We start from the raw sequence: 25,234 nt of genomic DNA, 5'->3' as shown, positions 1-25,234 counted from the left end.
GCATTTACGCACGCTCACTTAAAAGGGGGGTGGGGGCCTTTCAATAGGTGGGGTGATCACCTGCGAGGCTTTATTTTCCCTGGGTTTCCATTGGTGGCTACCAGCCGTCTTAGCACGGTCTGGGACTAGTGATGGCCGATTGTTGCCTCGTGCAAGACTTGAGAAGCTTATCAATAATTTGCAGCCAATCATAATGCGAGGATTAGGGGTTAGTTTCTGCGACGGTGGCTGCGGGTCTATTCCCCATTGGTTTCATGCCAAGGCAGAAAAGCGACCAGTCAGGACCGCTGGAGGGTCCACGCCCGTGTGATGTAAAAATGTATCTGCCGTCATCTCGCCATATTTAGAAGTCATGAATCGTCACAGCAATTGGCCATCAAGAGATACCTATATACAGAGTAGAAATATCTATACGCCCCGTACCCCGGAACTCCGTTCTGTCCTCCACAAAGTTACTTAGTGGATAGGCACGAATTTTATTTATGTCACGCTTCTTCCTCTCAGGACTCCTGGTAGAAGAATAAGGTATTCGAACTATCTGCATGGCTGCAGCTGGCCACACTTCCGTTCAATTCCAGCAAGTTCGCTTGCCTTCGTACCACTATCACCTTTCCATAAATAGCAGAAATACGGAGATGCCATTGAGGTCGATACACTAGCGATTTCAATGATTAGTATGCATACTGTCCTTGTGGTGATCGCGAAGTAAATCAAACTTCAGCGAATTGGCTCTAGTAGAAACGAACATGCAGGTCCGTAGAATCGGATTTGCTAGCATAGAATCCCGCGCTTCACCCTGCTACTGCTTGCCTGGTAATCATCCTGTTCTGATGCAGGGCATTTCTGGTGCAGTGTTTCGTCGACTCTCTCCCATTTTTAGCTAAAGCTTTTGAAAATCTAATGGCCGTAATCATGCATTGTACATGTTCTAAAAAAAAATCGCTACCCTATGCACACAGTCAAGCCCCCCAAAAAGAATAAAGACGTTCGTAGACATAGCCATGGCAATCGCAGACAGTGTCTAATGCTCTCTTGTTGCGCCAAAATTCCCCGTCTAAAGCATCTTCTCCCAGTCAGGCGTGACAGTGAACTTGCCACTGAGCTGCCCCATGGCCCATACCCGGTTTTCTTCCTCTGGAATGCCCTCTTCCGGCGCCGAGACGATAAGAGCCTCCTGGAGGAAGTCGACCGATGTAGCCCGGTCGAGCTCGAAGCTGATCCCGCCCCAGTCCATCGTGACTCGGCCGGATTTGTGAACATTCAGCTTCCCGACTCGTCCGGCGCGAAGCTGCCAGTCCGCCGCGGTGAGGATCTTGGACGGCTGCTTGCTTGTGGTCCTGTCCGCTCCGTCCAGAATCTCCAATTCGCCGCTTTCGAGCTTGACGGCGGCTTCGCCTGATCGTGTGGCTCCGGGGACAGCCTGCGTTTCTTCCGTAGCAGCCTCTTCCGTGCTGCCGCCAGTGCCCGGGACGATAAGGTTGGGTGTCATGGGAGGGAACTGCATAAGGAACAGCTGACCCGCCAGTTTATCCTTGGTCTCGTCCTCCTCGGCATCCTCAGCCTTATCTTCTTTCTCTTTGTCACTTACTGCCGTTTCGGGTGCTTCTGTTGAGACCTCAGCCGCTTCAGCCGGCTCCGATCGCTCTGCTCTGGATTCTTTGGGCTCCACGGAAAGAAGTTCCAGTATGGCTTCAAGGTCCTTGGCATGTCTCTCATATTCCTCAATATCCTCCTTTGTACGCAGCAGGCTTCTCGGATCCTTGGCCACAGCAGGTTTCGACGGAGGTGCGGGTGCGGGTGCGGGTTCCGGCTCGGGAGTCTTGGGAGTTAGTCGTCTGCGGACTTTGACCTTTTGCGCTGGAAGAAAGCCATCATCGTGCGTTGCTTCGCCGACATGGGGAACGACATCAATCATTGGATGGTCGTCATCAATAGGTTCCTCCTTCACCTGTGGCTCAATCACATCATCGTCCCGCACGAAGAGAGAATCGTCTTCGGGTCTCGTTTTCTTTGCACCAACTTCCTCCACTTCATCCTCAGCCTTTGTTTCAGCTTCGGCCGGTTTACTCGTGCTCGACTCCATGTTGACACTGACCACCCGTTCCTCGTGCTCGCGGCGCTCAACACGAACTGGCCGAAGGCCCTTCTCTCGGTTCGCATACCGCAAGGGAAGCTTTCCCTTCTTGCTATCCGCGACATCATCCAACTCCTCATCGCTATCGACCTCGATCTGGTCAATGGGAAGTATAGTCTCCGTATCACTCTCGTCCGATGATACATGGCGACTAGCGGAACCACTAGCTATATCGATAACCGACCGACTCCGCGACATAGACGACGCTCGCGAATCCGGCTCAAACCGCCCACCACGGCCTCGTCGCCCGCCTCCAAGCGGACCCCCGCGTCCTCGCCCGGGGCCTCCTCTGCCTCGCTGCAGATTTCCCCGTCCCCGCCTCATGGCCGCCACCTCAGCCAATCGCTCCCGATTCCGCTCCGCCTCCAGCTTCTCAATCGCATCTCGCTCCTCTTTGCTGCGCCGTCCCACAGCGCGAGGCTTGTACTTCAGTATCGGTTTCGTCGGCTCTCCATTTCCTGGCGTTGTCGCAGCGGGAGTTCTCGCGGGGGGTCCGATGCTTCCGGAGGGTGTGCGCTTTTTCAGAGTCTGCAGGCGCTGCACGGGTGCTCGTGTGGACGGTGTACCGACTGCAGTGGACGGTTGGGGTGTGGATGCGGCGGATCCAGTAGGAGTATTTGATGCGGCTTCGCTGGTGGTTTGTCGCGGAGCTGTTCCTTCTCCTCCTCCTCCTCCTCCTCCTCCTCCTCCTCCTCGTCCTGCTGCTGCTGCTGCGCCTCGACGGACGGATTTGGGAGGCATGATTGCTCAGCGGATCTGGGCGCGCACGAGGTGTGTGCTTCAACGGAGGGAGAGAACGGAGGAATCAGTACATTGATGAGGCACCAGAGCGAGGATCTAGGTGTTTCCCCTGATTTGCTTGATAAAAGAAAGTATATCAATAGAGAAAAGATACTCAAAATTGAAACTGTGAAAATGAGTGAGCTGGTGAGCTTGTCTGTGGAGTCCAAGTCTAAGCGGGAAAAAAAAAGAAGCGCGCGTCTAGCGCTTGCATGTGGAGTTGACAACCACCACTAGTCCGAATACAGCAATATGAGATTTAAGATGAGCTCGACTACTATAAATCACGCACATTGATCATCAAGCATATAATGCAAGATTCTTTGAGAATGAATATTCTGGCCGAATGAATAGGACTATAACAAAGGTTCGATGTCTCAGAAACCGCTCCTACGAATTTAAGCTACCTTGAATCAGGTCAAAAGCAAACAATATATATTCCTTACTCAACGATACTAGACCTCACACTCAGGCTGAAGTTCAAATCCGGCAAGGCAGGTGAAATAAATCGAAAACAGCAACTGAACAGACTTAACTTGTCAGAACGCACTTCAGTGTAGATAAATGAGTGGAGGTAACCCTTGAGCCAAGGTGTCTGCAGCAGAAGGAAGCACACGAACGCCAAAAGATCAAACAAAGCCAGATAATCAACCCGCTCAGTTCATTCGCTAGACTATCCATGATAAACAGCAGAGACGTAAAACGAAAATGGCAACAGGACACGGACTGCGAGATGGAGAGAATGTAAGGAGCGCTAGCGCTCGTAGCACGGATACGGTAGAAAACCGTTGTCGACTCAATGGTTAAATATCGGTACCGAGTCCGCGCGGTGATTCACTTTTTGAGGGTTGTTCTATATGACTTGGGATGTAAATGTTTGTATTGTAGATGCGGTAAAGCATGGAGGTTTCAAGCTATAAGGGAGCGGAAAAGTGTCGGTGAATGAGAGACGAGAGAGTTAGATCCTCTTGTTGTTGAAGAGGATCATAGAAGATAGCACGTCGAGAACAACATCATCCAAGCGCTTTGTTGCTGTCGAAGACAGATGCAGGTGGTCCGAAAAGAATGAGATGCCATGAGCGAAGACGGTGATTACATGCAAGTACATATGATCTAACGCTTGCGCTTTTTGTTCTTGTCGGCTATAGCTGATGAGGAAGGCATAGGCATGGTGCTGATCAATTGAGACTCATTGCTCGCGGGGGAGGTTGCGTCAAGGGCTTTCTTAACTGGTACGCCCATATGGCGACCATAACGACCTTTGCGACCGTTTCCTTCGTCTTCACTAATGCAGCCTTCGAGGCCAATACCGGCATCCTTGCACCGACCACAAGGTCGCTGGCGATCACAGCCCTTTTTGCTCTTGCGGCATCGCTGACAGCGTGGCTTGGTTGAAAGGTCCTCTTCGTCCGCAGCAAGCTGAGTTTGACCGTTGACGGAGGATGTAGAGGCCTTGCGGGCAGGGGTAGGAGTAACGATCTGCGACAGCGGTGCAGCCTTCTGACTCACCACAGTGGTCGTCGACTTGACCTTACGAGCCACCGCGGTCGAAGAAGCTTTTCCACTCTTGCCTTGGCGTGGGGGGGCTGTCTTGGACACACGCGGTTTGGTCGACGCTGTACTAGTCGGCCGAGTCTTAGCCTTCTTCGGCTTAGGTGTAGACTCTCTGTAAAGTGAATCTTCGTCCAGCTCGCTCTTGACTAGACTGTCATTAAGCTCTTCATGTTGGTAGTCCTCGTCCATACCGTCGTAGCTGCCGTCGGAGCTGTCGAAACTGGGCAGGATATCGTCAAGGCGCTTGTGAGTGCGTTTAGTGGTGCCAGGGGGAAGCATTGGGCTCGAATCGAGCTTCTGTCTAGACCGTGCCGGCAAATCATCGTCATCCTCACTGTAGTCTTCACCATCGCTGGTGGCGCCGGTGGAGGAAGCAGCGTCAGCAGCACCGCTGAAGGCATCGTCTAATGTAGATGCCGATGTTCGACCATGAGAGAAATTCGAAGCGTCTCCCAGCCGGATCAGCTGCATTGCCACATCCTCATCGGATATGCAGCTAGCAATGGTGGGATCAGGAGTTGGAAGGACACCTGGACCATTATACCGGCCGGCGGCGTTGTTGTGCTGTCCAGACGACTGTGCGGTCGCGCGGTCGCGCAGACGATGACCATGGTCAGGCATCGCCGGAGTGGCGTACATCGGGTTCTGAGCGGAACTCATTGTATATGTCTGCTCAGTGTGGCCATAGCTTTGTGGAGATGGTAGCGGCTGTTGTTGATTGTAAGGACGTTGGTTGGGCCGAGCGAATGGCGAGATCGCCCCTTCTTGGCCGACTGAGCGACGTTGAGGAGAGATCGATGAGGTGGAGGTTGTCAGAGGAACCTGAGGAGGAACAAACAGGGGCAATTCCTGAAGAGAAATGATCGAGTTAGCAAGTGCGGTTGCATTGGCAAGAGGAAGTCAAGAAGCAGGCATTTTCAGCTGTCTTACCGAGCTTTCAAATTTGGGTCGCTTCCGGCGACCGTCATGGAGTATATTTTCCATGCTAATATCTGAGCTACCGAACTGCTCGCTGCGGGCTTTCTTCGCACCAGACACGGAGCCATAGCCGCCTTCGCTGTCACTGTAGCCGGAGGCTCCGTCATCATGAAAGCTGCCATGAGTGCTGGAACCCCTGCTCTTGTTGCCAGCTCTGGAGAGCTGCTTATTCTGAGAGGCGCTCCGACGGCTTCTACCGGAAGGTGACATGCTGCGCTTACGAGCAAGCCTGGAGTTAGGCCTGGATGGCGGTTGATTATGCTCCAAGACCTGCGCCGGCTGCATAGCCGGCCCCATCTGGAAAGGCTCGCCAAGATTGGGACGTTTGCGACCCTCTACTGAGACGCCATAGTAGCGATCCCCGTAGCCTTCCGAGTATGCTTGAACGGGAATCACCCGCACATAGACGGTCATGTTATTCCGTAGATTTTCATACCTTGCGATGAGGGTGATGCCATTTTCATCCTCAAAGCTGACACCACTGGCGGCACCGTCATAGATGCCATAGAAATTCTTGACGGTAGTCACGATTGAATCCGTCGTATCATGAGGATATATCTGTACCCGCATGGGTATCCGAGCCCGCACTTTGGAATTTTCGTCAAGCAAAAGCTCAAAGGCAACGTTCTTGGGGATGGGGGCCTTGTGGGTCTGGTCCTGGGCCATATGTTCGGTATAGGCGGAGGGCTCCCCATGAGGCGAGGAATGTTCGTGATAGGCTGCCTGCATGATGTAGAGAACAGGTACCACCCTATTGCTACATCGAGAGATTTGTATCAATCGGCTGTTCGACTGAGATGGGAGGGCCCGTCCAGATGGTGAGGGTAGTGGGGGCAGAGAAAGGCAGGAGGAGGGAGACGAGAGTATGGGCAAATTCCGTCCAAACCTACCACGACGAAGGAACCAGAAGGGTTTATTTAAAACACAGATCACCCGCGATCGTTGTACGCTATGATTGATGGCGAAGGGGGTCGTGGTTGGATGGAGGTGAGGGGGGCCAAGTCGCAACAGCCGACAGCGACTGGAAAAGGGAAAAACCGGTTGAGAACCTGAAGGAAACATACCATATGGGTCAGCACAATTCACGCAAAAGAAGCCATCAAGAAAATTTATAAATGACTGAAGAAGGCATTCACTTGAATCTTTAGTGATACCCAGTTCTAGTTCGAATCTCGATGAGTGCAGACTTGGAGGAGAGGGAACAAGCCCAGGGTATCTCGGAAGAAGATGGACAGTATCAAAGACACACCTATCACGAGTCAAACTTATTCATCGAGGATCGCACACATCTACCGGTTCTAGCGGCAACGAACGATGAAGGCGATGGCCGTAGTCGAATGTCGCAGTAGATGGATGGTGGATGAGTCTTCTACAAAGAAGCGCTTGGGCTGTATGTCAGCGGTGGCATCCGGCAGGTGGATGGATCAGGAGAGGAAGAGTCGGACAATGGGGGGAATGGAATGATTGTAAATAAGACTCAAAGTAGACGATGAAGATCGGGGCTCACCTATAAACCTATAGATGGATCGAATGCAAGTGTCGAACAAAGGTGAGGGAACTGGTTGGGTTTCGAGATCAGCGGTTGAAGAGAGAGAAGAAGTGGGTGCGAGTGTACGATGGTTTCACCTAAAGCGAAAATGGGCATTGGGGTCGGTGACCTGCGTTCGCCGGTAATCCATGAGTTTAATACAAGATTGCCATGGAGGATGAATCTAATTCATGTTTTTACATGCGAAAACTATTTGTGTTATTGATTGAACCTATTTTGATATTTCATATATTCTTATTTTTGAGTCGCATTGCGATATGGGTTGTTCGTCGCAAACTGGATGCGCAAGACCGTCTATTATCAGAAAGTCACTGCGAAAGATATAGTGCTATAGATATGGCTCTTTACGAGTCGCTATCTTCTAATGATAATATGTAGAGGGACAAATGCACAAAATTCGATGTTGTTACCCAGCATTGAACATGACGATAGAGTCGGACTGATGGAATTGCCTCGAAATCAGATACTGGCGCAGAGGAAGCGGCCAAGGTATCCATCCGACTTTCAGTCGCACTCTCTCCTACGACTCGGTATCATCAGGATTCTCCTCGAATTCAATCCTTTCATTGTCCTTTCAGTGCTTTGCATGACTGGTTGGATTTATGGGGTGAGCAGAAAGGAACAAGACGGATGGGATCCATCTAAGTGGCTGTCGATTCGTTGGCTGGCACATCCTCACCGCGGCCACGTCGAATGACACCTAGAAGCTCCCCCCCTCCATCCTGTCCAACTACTATTGATTGAGAAGGGGAGTATCTTTCCAGCATGGCGACCTGACTGGTAAATAGAAAAGCACCTGTCGGTGCTTGTGAACGAAATAAGATAGCTCGGGATAAGTTATCACCAGACGCATTCACACAGAGGGGTCTACCATTCTGTCTACATCATGACAACATTTATTCAACCACGGGATATCTAGAGAATATTTTCGGTTTGAAACTATAAGGTGATTGACTATTTCGGTCTCAAGCGCTTCAGCGCTTGATCTTCCGCTATGAGCATCGGACGACTCTATCAATGCTCCGATGGGGATAAGCGCATGGATCGATCTGCATTCATTTATTCGTAGCAGGAGAGGCGAGAGAGAGGACTTCGTCAAGGGTAAGAACCCGGTTCTTTCATTCAGTCACTCTTAGTCAAATTAAGTGATGATGACTGCGACAAGGGTAGCCACCACAGCCAAGCAGGCGACAAGGCCCAATTGTTGCCTCGTTTCATGATCTACGTTTGTCCAGACTTCTCTGTACCCCTCCTCGGAACAGAGTCATTGCCAGAGTGGGCTGCGCAAGGATGAGGATCATTGCAACAACCACCAAACTCCATCCACTCTGTCAAGCACAATCAAGCTTGGACTGAGTTTCCATCTGTGATCGTTTATTGTGTTTTAGAGCTTTGCAAATTGTTGCGCTTACGGAAATCCTTGTCTTCCCAAGGCCCTCGTAGGATTGGCCACGAGCTCGCTCAACTTGGGTAGGATGACTACTGAATCATGGCGGGATACTCCCTTTTTGCAGGTAAATTTGTTTCATGAGTGAATGCGACAAAAGGATTTAGGTATTTTCGTTTGGCATAGAATGACTCTGGTGGCAGCAGGGTGCTTCCGGTTTGTTAAGCATCCAGATCATGTGTAGCCGATCTTTCAGATTCTACCTGGGAGTCCCTTGAGAGAGCTTCTGGAAAATCAAAATGACAGCGACAAGACAGACATCTCTTCTTAACGTCGTCCTTCCGACAGCGAAAGCGGGGTTTTCAATGGCGCGGGTGATTATTGATTTATCTACTGTCAAGTCGCTAGTCCAAGGGCACACCGAAAGTTTGCCCATTATTATCATTGTTTCCACCTTCTTCGCCATCCGGCTCTCGTTTGCAATTGGACTCGCATATCGCCACGGCGAGTTTGCAAGGCTGCATATGTAGCTTGATAGAGAGAGTCGCCTTGCGCTTGCGATTCTAAATTTTCAATTCTGGCTGCGTTTAAGTCTAGCTAATTGAGAGATTCGCATTCTCTACTTTAGAGTGCGCTTCACAGGTACCTAGGTAGAAAACCTGGCAATCCCGCTTGTTCGTGATAGGTACCGCCGGATCCGCGTCCCACATTGAGGAGTCGGTGGCTGTTGGAACGGGTGCAAACGGCGAGGACAACTGAACAAGCGAACTGCCATTGGAGTCCAAGAAGAATCTTGACAACGCAAAAGAAAACATCGAAGATCATCTCGTAGGTTCACTACGCCCAGGTCCATTTCAAGCTCTGCTACAGATACTGGACTTATTGGCTTTCTACGGCGCAGTTGGCATTACAAGTTGCTGATGATGAACGGGTCATGAATGGCGATAGATCTGATCGCAGCTTTCGAGTCTGAGCTTCCAAATCTATTTTAGCCCCAATGGGCAGCTTCTTTGTCCAACAACCTGGTAAGGAGTGCCGAATCCCAGTGCGGACACTGGGGATGTGGGATCATGTGACCTCGCGTTCAGTAGCCGAAGATTTCGCGTCTGCTGCCGCGTGGGTAGGTTTGCAGAAATCTGCTATTCATTCTGCACCAACAATGAGATTTAGTCAACAGTACATATAAGAAAACATGTCGCTTATTTCAAAGGATGTAAAATTCTGGGCAGGACCTATCATTTTCTCGTAGTTGTCGGATTTTTGGCTATCATTGTCTGGAGGAGAGTTGGCGGGGAGACGTGTAGCATGATGTCATTGGAGCGTAGAAAAGCGCCGAGGGAAGCCAAACAGTGCAAACAGATCAGAATAGGAGAATCCACAATAAAGGGATCTGACATAAGCATGCCGCAGCAACGAGGTAACCGAGCTAAACCCAAGATGGTCTAGTCCCTCCCGGTAAGGTTGTTGTTTATTGTTCACCAACAAATGTAAGGAAGGCGGGCAGGCCTTAGGTAAGGTACGGTTACTGCAGCAGTAAGGTATCCTGGAGAAGGTGCTACAGTAAAGCCTGACTCCCTCCTCCCTCGTAATTCTTGTGGCCTTTGTTTTGGTTTTTCTCCTTGATCCCTTTGTCTCTGCTCAGATTCAGACTTTCTTTCAATTATCCCTTATGGTCAAGTTCGTCCTCAGATCTTAAGGCGCGGTTGTTGTTTGTTTGGGACGAAGGCGCTTTAGTACTTCCGCTATAATTTAGTACTTTCGACTACTGCGCAGCGACAAGGGAAAAAGGTAAACAAGCGACTTCAAGGCTTCAAACAACCACGATACTACATAGTCTGGTGAAGGATTGCATATCCTTTCCTGGATAGAGTTGTAGCGGTCAGAGATGGATGCAAAGGTACGTCAAGATTTCTTTGGTTGTCTTTAAATAGGTGCTTGTTCGCCAGTACGAAGGGCACTGTTTTGCAAACTTAATGGCGAGTCTCGACGCGCGACAATGACTTATAATCACTCTTGCGAGATACTCTATGCATGCTGACAGGTTCTGATTCTCTGCAGCCCCAACGGATTCGCGTCCGTACGGACGAGAATGCTCCCGTCGCCCTGCCTGGCAACAAAACAATCCATCACCGAAACAAGTCCACTCCCGCCTTATCAGCGGCCTTTCAGAATGGCACGACTAGAAATGGTCTCAGAAGGGCTGCATTTGGCGACGTCAGCAACACTGCCAATCTCGTCAAAGGAAGTCGGGATGATGCCTCCCTTGCGGGAAAGAAACAAGTCAAAGTCGTGGAGAAGGCGCCCGCAGTTGTCCCAGCCAGAAGAACGACCATTCTCTCGCAGCCTGCCCAGCGTCCTATGTCGATGACTAGTCTGAAAGGTTTGGTGAATAATGCCTCCAACCTCAAAGCTCTTGAGCCGTCTGCCAAGCAGATGGGTATTACCCAGCACGCTCCCAATACCCGGAAGCCGCTGAACAAGCGCAACACAGTCTTCAAAGACACCCTAGAACCACTGGCCGAAACTAAGGAATCTGCATCCAAGGAACACGTCACTGAAGTGACAGACGACAACGAGGGTACCACTACTTCATTGCCGGCTACAGGGCAGGGCATCACCAAAGACGATGCTCGGTTGATCCAGGATTCGAAGATACAGTCGGACGACACAGAGGAATACTCCATTGTGAACTCTGACGACATCGACAGGGCAAACAGAGACTTATACAAGGCCGATGACGACAACTGCAAGGTGCAGGTCATTGAGCAGCTGCATGAACATTGCGCAAACACCAGCGAAGCGGACGACCTCCCAAAGAGCCACCGCGAATCTGCCTCAAGTGCCCACCTAGCCCAGTCGGAGCCGGAGGAGTACTGGGATGAGGAAGATGACGAGAACGAAGAGGATGACGGGTATGTCACTGCACGCTCTTACCGTTCTCGTGGCGATAACACGACCGGAGGAGCGACCACCATTTTGTTCCCGAAATACAACTCTCAAGTGCGTCGCGAGCTGGCTTTAGCCAAGCAGGTCGTCGAAGCTACCAGAACAGCGGAAGACATCGAAGATGAATACTGGGACACTAGTATGGTCGCTGAATATAGTGATGAAATTTTCGAATACATGCGGGAGCAAGAGGTATGTTGTTCCATCAGTTTGACAGATCTTGCGTCCTGACTGACCCGCTTCTAGATCAGGATGCTGCCAAACGCCCATTACATGGATAATCAAGCAGAAATCCAATGGTCCATGCGCTCTGTTCTCATGGACTGGCTTGTACAGGTCCACCATCGGTTCTCGCTGCTTCCAGAGACACTTTTCTTGTGTGTGAACTATATCGATCGCTTCCTCTCGAGCAAGATCGTGTCTCTGGGCAAGTTGCAGCTTGTAGGTGCGACCGCAATCTTCATTGCTGCGAAGTATGAAGAGATCAATTGCCCATCAGTCCAAGAGATTGTGTACATGGTTGACGGAGGCTATACGGTGGATGAAATCCTGAAAGCCGAGCGTTTCATGCTGAGCATGCTGCAGTTCGAATTGGGATGGCCTGGACCGATGAGTTTCCTGCGGAAGATTAGCAAGGCTGACGATTATGACTTGGAGACTCGCACCTTGGCTAAGTACTTCTTGGAGGTGACTATCATGGATGAGCGCTTTGTCGGAAGTCCTCCGAGCTTTCTGGCCGCAGGTGCTCATTGTCTTGCCAGGCTGATGCTGAGAAAAGGAACTTGGGTACGTTCACTCGCCCTTTCGCAATAGTATCATTTCCCTCGACTGACACTCCCCCTCCCTTAGACCCCGTCCCATGTCCACTATGCAGGTTACACTTACTCTCAACTCTATCCTCTGGTCTCACTGATCCTCGAATGCTGCGAGATTCCACGCAAACATCACTCAGCCATTTTCGAGAAGTACACCGACAAACGTTTCAAGCGTGCTTCTCTGTTTGCCGAGGCGGAAATCAAGAAGGGGTTCTGTCTGCCTGAAGTGACAAGAGAAGCTACCTCCAACGAGCGCAACTCACATTACGAGCCAGCCCACCACTGGAAACGAGTCTAAGCTGTGCTCACTCTCTTATTTACGACACCTTTATCTTTCTACGTATTCGAAGCCCGCAATTCCTTAACGTCCATATCCGTCTTTCAGAGAGCATTCTTCTCTCTACTTTCCTCTCTCGAGCCCAACGTCCCCAACCCTCAGTTGGCCATTTCCTGCAGCTACAACGACATCATTACGTGGATGACGATATCGTGATCTAACATGCATCGAGGCAAGAACCACAGAAGAATACTCTTGAAGAGAAAAGTGCATCCCGCTCCTTGAAACGGACTCCTCGATGGATCACTCACCTCCATTGTCTCACGAGATCCGAAAACTCTTTGCTCCGAACAATTCCTCACCTCATCGTAGAACATGGCTGCGATTGGAGAGATCACAAAATACCAGACGGGTGGTGTTGTTTCCCTCAAGATCTTTTTGTTGAAACGTCCCACATGAAAAGCATCCACTCAACCAAGCCGAGACAAGGGGTGTGTTATGGTTCAAGGTCGCCATTGTATGAGTTTATTCCTTTTCAGTGTCTCTGCCACGACGCATTTCCTTTGTCTAATTCACGGCTCCCTCTTTCCTACCTCTTTTCTTTCGTCAATCTTCTTCCATGACTGTATGCCCTTGATATGCTCACTTTTGATTCCAATATGGTTTATGAAATGCTCGGTGGTCGAAACACGCCAAATGATATTAATTCTCCTAATCCCACTGCCCCTTTGTCATGACTTGGCCCTGATTTTTTTTTCTCACTGCTCATGATTAATTGTCTGGGATAGAGGCACGGTGATTAGTGAATACAATTGGACTTGACTTTCTGAATAGCTGTTCCAATTTCTATAGCACAGAATCTTGAAGGGAAGAGGGTTGAACATATTAATGCATATCTATTTGGATGATTGGAATGAAAGTCTATCAGAAACGATGTCGAATCAATCTATATGCACAGCTCCTTTATTCCGGCCAGTCCCGAAGACTTACGCTGAAAAGAATACCAAGCAAGACTCGACCATCACAAGCAAAACTACTGATCCAACCCATTAAACTCGACCAATTTCTTCACAATCTCAATCACCCTGTCGCCCACATCATTCGATGCGGGACTAAAACCAGGGTTGTCAATGCGCGCCGCGATGATTTCATCCAGCATGAGACGCAGTCGCGAGACGAGAACGCCGATGCGGGCCCAACCGCGAAGCCGCAGCCAGCCGTCAACGATGAGACCACGGCCCATGGTATCGAGGGTGATGGATCCGCAGAAGAGGAGGAGGGAGTAAGGGTTGAAAGCTGGACAGGCAATCAGTATTGCTTCTATTATCGGGGGCTGCTTGGAGTGGGGATGGGGATGGGAATGCATACGAGTTAGATCCCGGATGAAGACTTTGCTTGTCGCCATCTTGGTGAAGTAGCTGAGGTACGCGGCGGCACCGGAGTAGCTCTGCGCGGAGAAGAGGAGGGAGCTTGGGTGGATGAAGACACGGCCGTTTTCCTGGTTGAAGTACTTGATTGTTCGGGCGTCCGGGTCGATTTCGACGGTGCCTGTCACGGAGCTGGCGAATTTCTTGTCCGGGAAGGAGATCTGGGCTACCTGCGGCTGGAAGGCACCTGCGATGATGGCGCGGAGGAGGCTTCTGTTCCCGTTGTTGCGGTTCCAGGCGGAACTGGGTTCGGAGTCTGAGTAGTCGACTGGGAGGATGCCGGCGTCCTTGAGAGAACTGATGAACTGGGCTCGGTTGGACGAAATGTCGCGGAGGGTCTGGTGCGAGAGGAAGTTGGCGGAGCACCAGGACTGGGTCTGCCAGTAGCCCTGTGCTTTGGTTCGCTCAGACCACTGCTGGTATGCGGCGAGGTCGGTGAGGAGATCCCCGTCGCATTTGGAGAAGGACGCTTTGGCGGCGTCGGCTTCGTCGCGCTTGTCGCGGGGTGATATGAATGGGCTTTTCACCGTTAGGATAGCTGATATGGTGACGCAGGCATCTATGCAGCCGAAAATGGAGCCGTAGACCATAAGTTTGGCGCAGCGTAGGTCGGCCGGAATCATTGATAAGTATCGTCCAAGTGCCGTCAGCCTGTCATGATCAAGGGCGCCAACGCGATGCAGGAAATCTATGGCACCCTCGACAGCGACGCTTTCAGGCGGCGTGATGGTGCTCGCCAAAAAGGTAGCAACATCGTCTATACCTTTCATGGCTTTGACTGACAGGCACAGCTGCTCCAATGGGACTCGCCGGATTTCGGGTTCTGGTCGCTGCGGCATACTCGATTCGGCTTTGCGTGTGTACAGCTTGTAGCAGGAACCAGCCCTCACACGACCGGCACGGCCTCGTCGTTGCTTGCATGCTGCTTGGGAAGCCCAGACTTCCTGGAGGCGCACCATGTTGTCCTTCGGGTCGTAGCTAGTCTCTTTAACGCGGCCAGTGTCGATGACCGCGACCACATCTTCAATGGTAATCGAGGTCTCAGCAACGTTAGTGGCAGCAATGACCTTTCTCTTTCCTTTGGGAGGGCTGAGGAAGACACGCTTTTGCTCTGCCGGGAGCAGGGACGCATGTAACGGGAGCGGATGAACATTGGGTATTTTCCGCACCGCATTCAAGCACCTTTCGATTTCCATCGTTCCGGGCAGGAATATCAGTATTCCTCCTGGCTGATCTCCCAACTGAGAGTCGATATATCGGACAGTGGAAGCAATCAATTCGTAATTGATGCCCATACCGAGGCCGCGAAGGAGCTTGCCTAACGATTCATCGCCTTGAGGAGGAGACATGACGTCTTCGTCAAGACCTCGCTCGGCCAGTTCGGGTGCAAAACCGGTGTACCGGACAATATCATCCAAGTAATAATCGCTAACCGGGAATGTTCGACCCGGAATGTTCACCAGACCAACTTTCTCACGACCCCCGAAATAGTCCATGAAGATCTCTGCGTCCAGCGTAGCACTCATCAGGATGACTTTGATATCTGGTCGGTATGGGAGCACGTCCCTCAAGAGAGCCAGGAGGAAGTCGGTGTCAAGACTTCGTTCGTGAACTTCATCTACTACGACATGTGTGACATCCGCCAGAGAACCTGCGACGTTGCCATCCGGCCCACTGCCGGACTGCAGGCGACGAAGCAGGACACCAGTAGTGACAAAGGTGATCTTCGTCTCGCCTGGCCTCATTCTGGAGTCTCCACGAATGATATATCCAACTTCTTTCCCCACCGAGGTGCATCGCTCGTCGCTAACTCGATCAGCTAGACCTAGTGCTGAAATTCGGCGTGGCTGCGTGCAGATGATATTCGCAACGCCGCCTAAGCCACGTTTAATCATATCATCTAGTATAAATTGCACTGACTGAGTACTCTTCCCGCTTCCTGTTTCACCTGAAATAATCGTCACTTGATGCGTATTCACGGCTTGTATAATAGCATCTTGGATTTTCCAAGCAGGCAGAGACTCGCGTTTCCGAGTCATTTCTTGCTGTGCCGTTGTGGACTGCCTGGCCTTCCAAGCTTCTCGAATAGAAACGCCTAGTGGTGAACCCGGATTCCAATCGATCTTTCTGCTTTGCTTCCGTGACTGACGAACGGGAAGCCTTGGGAATGAGCCAACTGCAGATGAAGAAGAGCCCGTTACCGTTGAAATATCTCGTAGTTTGCCTGGATTTTCTATGATCCCTGGTAGATGTGTTTCCAGCCAGTCCATTATATTGAAAATCATTGACTCTCCCAGGAAGTTTTCCTCTGCAAATTGTACAGCTTGCCGTATCGCGCTGAGCCGTATATAAGCCGGAATACCAGTTCCCTGAATGGCGATCACAGGCACAGACGATGGATAACCTGCAGAGGGCTTTTGAAATCGAAAAGATAGGGATCCAGGAATATTTGGCGCCTCGCTTTTGATCTCGCAGACTTTGGATGATAAACGTTTGTAGCGTTCTCCGAAGATTGCTTCGAGTGTATCCTGCTCCTCCACCCAAGAATCTTCGTCCCCCACGGACAATGAGTCCAGGGAATGATTTTCACCGTGCACTAAAGTCCTTTGTAAAAATTCTGCAGCTGCAAGCTCATCACCGCGCTTGTTATCCAGGGTTTGAGCGCACAGATCAGCTGAATATCCAAAAGAGGCAAGCCGTTTGATTTTGGCCTCCCTTCCAAGGTCATCGCTGGCGAGAGTCACACCGGCGGTATATCTCTCGGGCAGACACCACCGCGGGAGGTCATCCTCCGGGACGTAGACGAGAAGCCACTCAAGAACCTCTTCCCGGTCTCTACAGGCGGCGGTAGCCTCTTCAACATGACTGCGTCGGAAGCCCAAACCGAGGAACTCTTCAACAATAGCTTTGCGCTCAGCCTCCGAAATCTGTATGTTGTACGGATTCCAGATTGTATGCTGTCGCAACAGCTCCTCGAGTTCACGGCGAATTCTATTTCCCAGATCAACCTTTGGAGCTTGCGACCAGATCCTTTTTCCTCTGTTCTCGCCACTTGAGCCTACACCCAAGTCGACAGCGGTCTCCTTCTCTTTCGCCTGCGCCTTTTCTCTCTCTTTTCGTTTCTTTTCTTGCTCTGCAGCAGCAGTTTCTCGTTCTTGTTTCGCTAGGAATGGATCGGCTTCGTACATCCACCCTTTCCCTTCCTTGGTATCTGCGTTCTTTAAGTCGGTAAAGTCCTCTTTCCACAGCTTCTTATAGGTAGGCGGGAGCATCATATGTAGGTTTCTCATGTTGCAGACTCGAAACAAGGCGTAGGCAGCAGCGAAATGGCGAGCTTCCAGCGCCGTCGGCTGAGCCGCCAAATGCTTGTGTGATGATGGCGGCTTCATGGGAGGAAGTACGGTCAGTTCTCGAGTCTTTGGATCAATCCGTTTCAATATGACTGAAGAGATATAGCCATCTGAAGTTCTCATCTATAAACGTGCGTTATGCCGTCAGCATCGCTGCCGCGCACAGCTAACGAAGGCGCTCTAGAATCTTTGGGCTCATTCACTCACCATTGTATATTCAGGCTTCTCCCACTTCTGCTTCTGACAATGCTCCGCGAGCATATTGACCGGCAGCTTTCCAGTCCATGATGCGCCCCCGATCACCTCCTTCACAGATGGTTTCTTCGGTTCCTCTGTGGCGGCCTGCGCTTTCTTTGCGTTTTCAGCTAATCGCTCTGCGGCGGCTTTGGCTTGCTTAGTCCCAGGCTTGGGGACTCCACGGGCGTCGGGCTTCTTCTTTGGACCCATTGGTGAATATTGCTTTATACTCGGCAAACGCCCGTGGAGCAACTCGGGATATTTAATCGCAGGGATGCCGAGCAGCGACTTGTCGGGGTCTTGATTTGCTGGCGGGCAAAAAAAGCTGTCCCGCACTAGAACCGCTTTATCAGGAGCTTGCGGGGACTCGCAACCCTTCCCGTTCTCCGCATCTTGCTAATGGTAGTGAAGCAGGCAGGGGACGATCTTGGCCACAAATCAACCGATTGTGGGTGCTTTAAGGTTGTTCACTGGTAGCTCCCTCTGGCGCAAGTCTGTATAATTCAAATACATTCGCGATCACAATGTCGGGCGAATCATCGATCCTTGAAACAGAGCATGCCGACGCCGCGCAGGCGACGACTTCCCAATCACGGGCAGAGAAGCCAGCGAAAAGAGATGCCTGTACATGCGTGACCTGATCCCCTATTTTTTCCCACAAAAGTACGACTGACTTGAATATCAGTCTCAGAGCTTCTATCACCTAAGAACAAGCAACAGAAACAAACCAGCCATCCCCCCTCAAAAACGGACATCAAGAACAGGTTTGGCGCGCGGGACGGTCTGGGCGCTTACATCGAAAAGCCAGAGTCATACCCGTCCAGCGTCGTGGTACACTACGACGATGATTTTGTTGTAATTCATGACATGTTCCCCAAGTCTACCCTACATTTGCTATTGCTTCCCCGTGACCCAACTAAAACGCGGCTCCATCCATTTGAGGCCTTCGAAGATGCAGAGTTCCTGAGTAAAGTCAAGGCCGAAACGAGAAAGCTTCGCACTTTGGCCGCAGCCGAGCTGAGACGCAAGTACGGGAGATATTCAGCCCAGGATAAAGAGAGGCAGGATGCCTTGAATGCAGACCCGCCGCCTGATGTGCTACCGCAGGGGAGAGACTGGGAGAAAGAGGTCATGTGTGGCATCCACGCGCACCCGTCGATGAACCATCTACACATACATATCATTTCCGTGGACAGGTATAGCGATCGCTTAAAGCACAGGAAGCATTATAATAGCTTTTCGACACCTTTCTTTATCGATATCGAGGATTTTCCCCTCGCCAAAGATGATCCGAGACGGCATCCGGACAGAGAAGGGTATCTACGGAGAGACTTCAAATGTTGGCGATGTGGGAAGGAATTCGGCAATAGGTTTGCTGAATTGAAAAGCCACCTTGAAGCAGAGTTCAACGAATGGAGAAAACTCTGAGCTTTAGGAGTCTCATCAACTTGCCAGTTTCCATTTGTACGTCATATACAGCCGAAACCGTCCACTTGTTGGGCATGAGCTCCAGTATCGTAATTCGATTGGTAGTAACAGGTTTGGCGTTCATAGGCCAACATTATCTGACGGGGTTTTTATCATAAATATACAACTACTATCCTGGACAGAAGCCGCCTGAACCTCTTGACCGATTACATTCTCAGTAATCTCTTGCCTCGAGTGGGTCCACACTGGCCTTCGCCAACGAGATCATAGACGGCCTGCACGCAACCACTAAGTATCATCAGTGTCAAAGCCACCTTATCTGCCTCAAGGCTTTAGGCACGGCTCTTAGACCGGGAGCTACCCTTGACCTTTCTAGCCTCAGGGCGGTTGATGTGGTGAGCTGGGATCCATTCGGCGTTGTAGGTGGTAGCGGAGGAAGCAGCGGGGCTGCCAGGTCCTTCTTCGGCCTTCTTAGATGCGCCAGAAGACTTCTTGGAGAAGTCGGCAGCCTTTCCAGCCTTGCGCTTCTGAGGGAAGTAGGGCGCAATCCAGATGGTGTAGAAGAAGTAGACGGTACCAGCGAAACAAGCCAGGAGGAAGAAGTACAGGAAGATACTAGGGTCAATAACAATAAGCCAACTGTCTCTGACCGCGAACGGGATTTTGGAGTAGCTCACATTTGGGGATCGAAGAGGCTGGTCTCGGGCTCGACCACGCTGACGGTGCCATTGTGGGCATAGACGGTGAAGAACTTTCCTTCGCTGTCGGAAATGATGGAAGCGATGGTGAGTCTCAGGTCCTGAGGGTGCATTTCAGTGGCGAAGCTGTAGCTAACACTCTCCTTCTGGCCAGCGGGGATCTCAATGCCATATCTAGTGGCAGTCAGGTTACGAACAATCTGGCTCTTTTCATCGAGAGTCGACAAAGATCCTCCGACGAAGTTGACGGTCACAGGAGCAGCTTCTTCATTGGTAAAAGTGATCAATGCCTGGGTCGGGTGACCATTGACAAGCTTAACGCCGAAGATCTCGGAAGCTGGGAAGGAAGCCTCCGCCGATACAGCGAGCTTTTGAACCTCGGGGATGTCCTGCGTATTCTCGGTAGTGTCCTAATGGTTGCCGATCTATGTGAGCAATCCAATTGACCTAGAGTGATTGCAAAACTACAATTCACGACATACAGCTGCGAGACCACCGCCGATGAGGGCTTGGACAGAGAACAATGCCAGCGAGAGAAGACCGAAGCGAGCCATGGTAGTAGAAGACCGTACTCAGACAGATAAGAAGGGAATAACACAAAGAAAAAGAAAGAGAGGGGATGAAGAGAAAAAGGGAAGTGGTGTGGAAACGGTAAGACAGTGGAAGGGGGGAATTGAGGTGCTTTTTCTCCACGTAGTCACAAGCTGGGAACTTTCCCATGGCCCGCTGACTCATCCAAGACTCCAGGCGGCTTCTGATTGGCTGTTACATAGATGCTCTCCTGCCGCTGTTATCAACTTGCTTAAAGTAGAGCATCAAACTAGGTACCTTACTATGCTTGGACGGCTAAAGTGCAATAGAACACAGGAAGGGGGAAAGGTACTGTAAATATTGCATGTTCCTTTCTTATTTAGTCTTTATCATTGATTGTCATTAGAAGTGAAGCTTGACTAGTGAATCTCAATGTTTTTGGATTCCTGTTTACAGCTCCTACCATTATCTACAACAGTGAATGATAACACAAAATAGATACTTTCTAGATCCGGTCACTTTTGCATCGTCTCTAAACTTTTCTTTACCCTTATAATACCCCGTACCCCGTACGATCACTAGCTTTTCTCGGCGCAGTGAGCTACCTTACTACCTCATCCATCGGACCCGCTATACCTCACCATGGAAGCTCAGGCCTACGCCGAGCGCTACAGACAGGTGAGGTCTATAGAGCAAACCAAGAACAGCCTGATTGAGGTGAGTATCTCAGTTTCACTTCATCTCAAGTCCACATATTAACTGACTTCTTTCTCGACTAGGAGCTTCTTCAACGAGTGGCAGAGCTTGAAAATGCTCTTCAGCGCCAGAAACTCGATCATGAACGCGAGAAGCATTTTAATCGTGAGACTCAGATCCATGAGATGGAATTAATGAATGAAATCACCAGAATGAACGCACTCATGGTAAGCCCTGGCAAAGCCTTCGGTTTGGTCTTTATCTAACATCAACTCTGCTGTCATTTGTAGCATCGTGAACCGTACATGATAGTACTTCTGGACGCATATGGCCTCATTTTTAAGGAGGAGTTCCTGAAGCAGGGCGAACAAGGTGGGAAAATTGCAGTAAAACAGCTTTCAACTGCATTGCAGGATTATATTACAACTCATTTCCCCAACATTGCCTCACCCAAGATCGTGACAATGATCTATATGAATGTGAAGGGACTGGCCGACCTCTGCATTCAAGGTGGAATCAAAATGGAGCTCTCGGTACTCGAGGCGTTTGTGCGAGGCTTCAATGGCAACGGTTTGCTTTCTGATATCATCGATGTTGGCACTGGCAAAAATAAAGCGAGCGATAAGATTGAAGGTACGTGATACAGTGCTGATTGCCCTGTGCAGCCTGCTTAAGCTGCGATTGGCTCCGTGGAGAGTTCTAATAGAGTGGCTGGCCAGAAATTTTCAGGCGCAATCTAAACAACTGCCATTGTCATCAGATCTTGCTCGGTTGTTCACATGATGATACGTATGCTCGGTTTCTCAGAGAAACAATGGTGGACTACAAGTACATAGGAAGGGTGACTCTCATCGAGGGCGTTCCGTTACGGGGAGACATGAAGGCAATGAAGCCTTCCTACAGAGTCGCAAAATTTACTCACATATTCCGAGAGACGAACATTGTATCGGCGTCGGCTTCCCAGGAAACCAATGCCCGTTCGTCCCTTACACCATCGCCAGTTCAGCATGCAACCTCACTCTCGAAAACGTCCGCAAATACCACGATGACAAGTAACAGTCCTGCATTGTCCACATCTTCAAGGAAAATGCCAAAATCCGAGGAATTTCAACCGGTTGTTCGCTCCATTCGCTCTAAGGCATCGAGCTCTTCGCCTCCCAAGATCGTGGAACGGAACAAGTATGGTCAGCGTGTCGACCGCTTTGATATCAAGACAATCTCAAAGGATGATTTGGCCCGTATGAAGAAGCTGAAGCTTTGCAACTATTTCTACCTAAAGGGTGAATGTCCCATCGAGGATTGCCGTCATGATCACTCACGCAAATTAACCAAAAGCGAGTACCATACCCTGATGGTCGTTGCACGCATGACGCCTTGTCGCTACAAATTCGAGTGCGATGATCCTGACTGTATGTACGGTCATCGTTGCCCTCATAGCGAGCCCGGCAAAAGGGAGTGTGTCTGGGGCTCGACTTGCCGATTCGATGCCGCCGCCCATGGAGTAGATACGATAATTGTCAAGGTCACTAAAATATGATCCAACTTCGCGTCACGGTCTTGGACAGGCTCGAAATCTGTGCAATTGCGGCCTACCCGTTCGGCACAGTGGATGTTTCTGGAGTTGCAAGGCTGATACGGCGTAATCGGGTTCTGCTGCTTATGACATTTGGGTTCGAGATATGGACAACGGGCATTCCTATCAATTTTGATGCAATGGTAACATGCGCTTTTCGTCATGTCGTTTGACCGTTTCTCTCTTCTTTTTATTGCTTTGCGTCCAGGACTGGATCACTTGATATCCCCTTGGCATTTGCCTTTAACTTGATTGTGTTCTTTACTCAGGCCTCAGCTCCGTGTATGTATCTTGAACATATGATGACTCGGAACCTTTGAAGATCGTTATGCGATGGCGTGCTTTAGGATTACAGGGGTTTGATGGCCCGGGACAAGAATGGCCTCCAGATGCATCCCCAACAAATCTCCAAGATGCAATCAATTACAAATTACAAGCCATATACCAGACGGCTAGGCATGGATAGTTGTATTGAACATGGCGAATCGTCTCTCCCAGCCAAAGCAGGTCTCATCACTACAGCCAGTGCCGTCGTCGATCTTACCATCTGGGGACTTCCCATGACCACACCTGACTCCGTATTCTTTGATGCAGCAAGTAAACGGTCGGGACGAAAGTGGACCCAGAGCATGAGGATATGAGCCATCCTTGCTAGCAGCTTTTTTCCGTTCCTCAAGGTCACCCCAAAGGTGGAACAGCGTTTCTCTTAGCAGACGTAATTTGGAAGGATTTTCCCGCAAACTGAATGAATGGACAATTAGAATACTCGAAGCCTCGCCTTCCGTAGCGTAAGAATACAATACGGGATTACTTACTTGGCGGCGTCAAGCTTGAGCAGATACTCAGCATCAGCTCCAGAAACAAATAGCTTCATTCGCTGGCTGGACTTCCCATGTGGATGAGGCGGTACATTTTCAACCAGAAGGCAGAACCGCCATTGCCATCTAATGGAACGATCCGCACGATGGAAGTTGTGTATTTCATCCACCTCGGCGTCAAGACGCGGCTTATGATCCGACTCTTCTGGAACGGCGAAATCTTCCAGTTTTGGAGGGAAAAAGTCAACCACGCGTACAGTGGCTCGGTAACAAACATTTTGAAAAGGAATCCGATATTCAATCTGATTAGGCGAGATATTTTCGTGAAACTCGCCGTCTAAGATGTCCGCAAGACTCGTGCATTTGATAGATGGATTTGATGCCTGAACTGTTTCCGGACATTGATTAGGTTTGGTTCTTGTGGTCTGGACGAGGATGAGCTTACTAGTCTTATTGACTTCGTGTTTTCTGGGCAACGAGAGCGAGGTCTGACCTTCTTCATTTTTCGCTGTCGGTATCTTGTTTTGGCTTTTCTGTGACTTGCTGCGATGGGAAGTTGTCTCCTCCAACTCTTCAGCTTTACGCTTTCGAGGGTTGCTTTCCCAATACTTCTTTCTGCGACGCAGCAACTCTCGGCCGCGGTCATCGTTCTTAGCGTCGATCAAACGGATGTTCATTTCATCGGGATTCTGGCGATCGCAGTGCATAGCCCCTTCCAATGGAGACCCTTCTATGCGACTTCGTTTGATATGGACATTTCTCAATCGAACGAAGCTGCCCTCCTTGAGATGTTCTCGGGCAAAGGAAGCATGTGGTTCCCAGAGAGTTATCTGGAGAGTCATGCGACCAGCAGGGCCTTGCCATTGTCTCTTGGGGTGTGATAGGTAAGCAAACTGATCCCCTTCACGAGCATTGTTGGCGTCAATGGTGTAGTTGTGAAGCCCTTCGTTCGCGGTGTAGTCAGTCAGATAGAGGGCGACCTTCTCGCTATCGTTGGTAAAAATCTTGACTACTTCGCCGGTGAGATCCACAAAGGTTCTTTCTTCAACATCTTTGATGAGGGAAAACTTTTGATTGGAATTTGACTTGGGTGCAGAGACTACGGATTTCACAGAACGTAGAGTTGGAGGAGCATTTTTCTCATTAGAAGTGATGCGGAAGGACTTGATGTTAGAGCTTTTGTCTATCAAAGACAATGCATACGACTTCTCCGAATATGACGGCTCAAAAGGAACCGGACCACAGATGGGAGAAATGTCCACGAAGCCTGGCTCTGGACGATATATTGCCCACAGGATAGTAGTCTCATCAGGCGCGACACCTAGAGGCCTTCCGTTGAATTTTGTTATCTGCAGGTCGGTCCGTCAGTAACGCTGTACTGTTCATAGAGCCAAATCGCTTACAGTGATGTTGCGTAATAGGATAACATCGTGCACTCGGACAGGCGGGAGTTGACTTTGATTAGCCTTGAAGTACTTGATCTTCAGCCCATCCCAAACGTGTCCGTTGCCAAAGTCAGTGTCTTTGAGGGTGAATGTGATACACCAGGAACGACTTGACTGGAAGGGCGTCCCGAAGACATCCACCACCACTCCAATCACACTTACAAGCCCCGAAGAGGAGAGGGCAGTAGTTATACTGACGTGGCGAGCAGCCGACTTGTTGACCATTTCATTGAATTTCGATTTTTAATGATGCAGAGCGAATATGCATGCTGATATAGTAGATGGAATCTCGGTCAGTTGCTTAATGAGCTCCAGTAAGCTCTGCTAAATCGACAAAGACATGGACTATGTCTGGCAGCGGCATCAAGTGCTCTCCAAAGTCGTTCCTAAAAGTTGATGCTAGAGCTCAAGATAAGGGATATCCAGGAAAGCTGCTGATTATGTAGAATCTACCCTGTACTCTGGAGTATGGACGCGTCTTGATGCGACTAGGGCGGATGTGGCGCTTGGCAGGAGCAACAATGCAACCTCAGGCCAGAACAAGTCCCGTGACCTAAGCCAAAAATTCCTCTTCTGGGGCTGCCTGGACGAACACTTACTCACTGGCGCTA

At 50.2% G+C, this 25,234-nt stretch overlaps 8 protein-coding genes across 8 annotated transcripts; 3 read left to right on the top strand and 5 right to left on the bottom strand.

Moving 5' to 3' along the window:
- Positions 1-233: 233 nt before the first annotated feature.
- On the bottom strand, positions 234-3,159 carry AFUA_2G16170 (putative DNA-directed RNA polymerase III RPC4). The gene has a single exon (XM_750860.2). It carries the CDS (start codon positions 2,873-2,875, stop codon positions 1,055-1,057), a length of 1,821 nt encoding a protein of 606 aa, XP_755953.1. The 5' UTR covers positions 2,876-3,159; the 3' UTR covers positions 234-1,054.
- A 33-nt stretch (positions 3,160-3,192) lies between these two features.
- Positions 3,193-7,095, bottom strand: AFUA_2G16160 (putative C6 finger domain protein). Its single transcript, XM_750858.2, has 5 exons — positions 6,954-7,095; positions 6,696-6,828; positions 6,337-6,495; positions 5,399-6,203; positions 3,193-5,317 (listed from the first exon to the last, which is right to left on the bottom strand). The coding sequence occupies exons 4-5, from the start codon at positions 6,173-6,175 to the stop codon at positions 4,028-4,030; spliced, it is 2,067 nt and encodes a 688-aa protein (XP_755951.1). The 5' UTR covers positions 6,176-6,203; positions 6,337-6,495; positions 6,696-6,828; positions 6,954-7,095; the 3' UTR covers positions 3,193-4,027.
- A 2,827-nt stretch (positions 7,096-9,922) lies between these two features.
- Positions 9,923-13,253, top strand: AFUA_2G16150 (cyclin family protein). The gene is made up of 4 exons (XM_750857.2): positions 9,923-10,279; positions 10,441-11,520; positions 11,575-12,114; positions 12,178-13,253. Exons 1-4 carry the CDS (start codon positions 10,268-10,270, stop codon positions 12,439-12,441), a joined length of 1,896 nt encoding a protein of 631 aa, XP_755950.2. The 5' UTR covers positions 9,923-10,267; the 3' UTR covers positions 12,442-13,253.
- A 40-nt stretch (positions 13,254-13,293) lies between these two features.
- On the bottom strand, positions 13,294-17,644 carry AFUA_2G16140 (RNA helicase; the record flags this gene model as incomplete). The annotated part of the gene is made up of 3 exons (XM_750856.2): positions 13,294-13,716; positions 13,789-17,320; positions 17,405-17,644. 3 exons carry the CDS (start codon positions 17,642-17,644, stop codon positions 13,454-13,456), a joined length of 4,035 nt encoding a protein of 1,344 aa, XP_755949.1. The 3' UTR covers positions 13,294-13,453.
- Positions 17,645-17,958: 314 nt separating this feature from the next.
- AFUA_2G16130 (DNA 5'-adenosine monophosphate hydrolase) lies at positions 17,959-18,862 on the top strand (the record flags this gene model as incomplete). Its single annotated transcript, XM_750855.1, has 2 exons — positions 17,959-18,058; positions 18,120-18,862. 2 exons carry the CDS (start codon positions 17,959-17,961, stop codon positions 18,860-18,862), a joined length of 843 nt encoding a protein of 280 aa, XP_755948.1.
- Positions 18,863-19,194: 332 nt separating this feature from the next.
- On the bottom strand, positions 19,195-20,249 carry AFUA_2G16120 (putative translocon-associated protein, alpha subunit; the record flags this gene model as incomplete). The annotated part of the gene is made up of 3 exons (XM_750854.2): positions 20,043-20,249; positions 19,540-19,970; positions 19,195-19,477 (listed from the first exon to the last, which is right to left on the bottom strand). The coding sequence occupies exons 1-3, from the start codon at positions 20,112-20,114 to the stop codon at positions 19,195-19,197; spliced, it is 786 nt and encodes a 261-aa protein (XP_755947.1). The 5' UTR covers positions 20,115-20,249.
- Positions 20,250-21,230: 981 nt separating this feature from the next.
- Positions 21,231-22,324, top strand: AFUA_2G16110 (CCCH zinc finger protein; the record flags this gene model as incomplete). Its single annotated transcript, XM_750853.2, has 2 exons — positions 21,231-21,420; positions 21,507-22,324. The coding sequence occupies exons 1-2, from the start codon at positions 21,252-21,254 to the stop codon at positions 22,322-22,324; spliced, it is 987 nt and encodes a 328-aa protein (XP_755946.2). The 5' UTR covers positions 21,231-21,251.
- A 60-nt stretch (positions 22,325-22,384) lies between these two features.
- On the bottom strand, positions 22,385-25,104 carry AFUA_2G16100 (uncharacterized protein). Its single transcript, XM_077804230.1, has 4 exons — positions 24,582-25,104; positions 23,624-24,527; positions 23,176-23,566; positions 22,385-23,101 (listed from the first exon to the last, which is right to left on the bottom strand). The coding sequence occupies exons 1-4, from the start codon at positions 24,846-24,848 to the stop codon at positions 22,813-22,815; spliced, it is 1,851 nt and encodes a 616-aa protein (XP_077660391.1). The 5' UTR covers positions 24,849-25,104; the 3' UTR covers positions 22,385-22,812.
- Positions 25,105-25,234: the final 130 nt, after the last annotated feature.

The sequence above is a fragment of the Aspergillus fumigatus genome, chromosome 2 (genome assembly GCF_000002655.1).
Source record: "Aspergillus fumigatus Af293 chromosome 2, whole genome shotgun sequence".
Lineage (NCBI taxonomy): Eukaryota > Fungi > Ascomycota > Eurotiomycetes > Eurotiales > Aspergillaceae > Aspergillus > Aspergillus fumigatus.
This window is presented reverse-complemented; position numbering and strand designations above follow the sequence as displayed.

What these genes read in the sequence shown, in the direction of transcription:
- AFUA_2G16170 (XM_750860.2), bottom strand. Translation starts at nt 2,875, where the DNA reads ATGCCTCCCAAATCCGTCCGTCGAGGCGCAGCAGCAGCAGCAGGACGA.
- AFUA_2G16160 (XM_750858.2), bottom strand. Translation starts at nt 6,175, where the DNA reads ATGCAGGCAGCCTATCACGAACATTCCTCGCCTCATGGGGAGCCCTCC. An exon ending in GACCCAAATTTGAAAGCTCG is followed by an intron (nt 5,318 to 5,398) that starts GTAAGACAGCTG and finishes ATTTCTCTTCAG; the next exon opens with GAATTGCCCCTGTTTGTTCC.
- AFUA_2G16150 (XM_750857.2), top strand. An exon ending in AATACATGCGGGAGCAAGAG is followed by an intron (nt 11,521 to 11,574) that starts GTATGTTGTTCC and finishes ACCCGCTTCTAG; the next exon opens with ATCAGGATGCTGCCAAACGC. An exon ending in TGCTGAGAAAAGGAACTTGG is followed by an intron (nt 12,115 to 12,177) that starts GTACGTTCACTC and finishes CCCCTCCCTTAG; the next exon opens with ACCCCGTCCCATGTCCACTA.
- AFUA_2G16100 (XM_077804230.1), bottom strand. Translation starts at nt 24,848, where the DNA reads ATGGTCAACAAGTCGGCTGCTCGCCACGTCAGTATAACTACTGCCCTC. An exon ending in TCCTATTACGCAACATCACT is followed by an intron (nt 24,528 to 24,581) that starts GTAAGCGATTTG and finishes ACCGACCTGCAG; the next exon opens with ATAACAAAATTCAACGGAAG. An exon ending in CTCAAGCTTGACGCCGCCAA is followed by an intron (nt 23,102 to 23,175) that starts GTAAGTAATCCC and finishes CCATTCATTCAG; the next exon opens with TTTGCGGGAAAATCCTTCCA.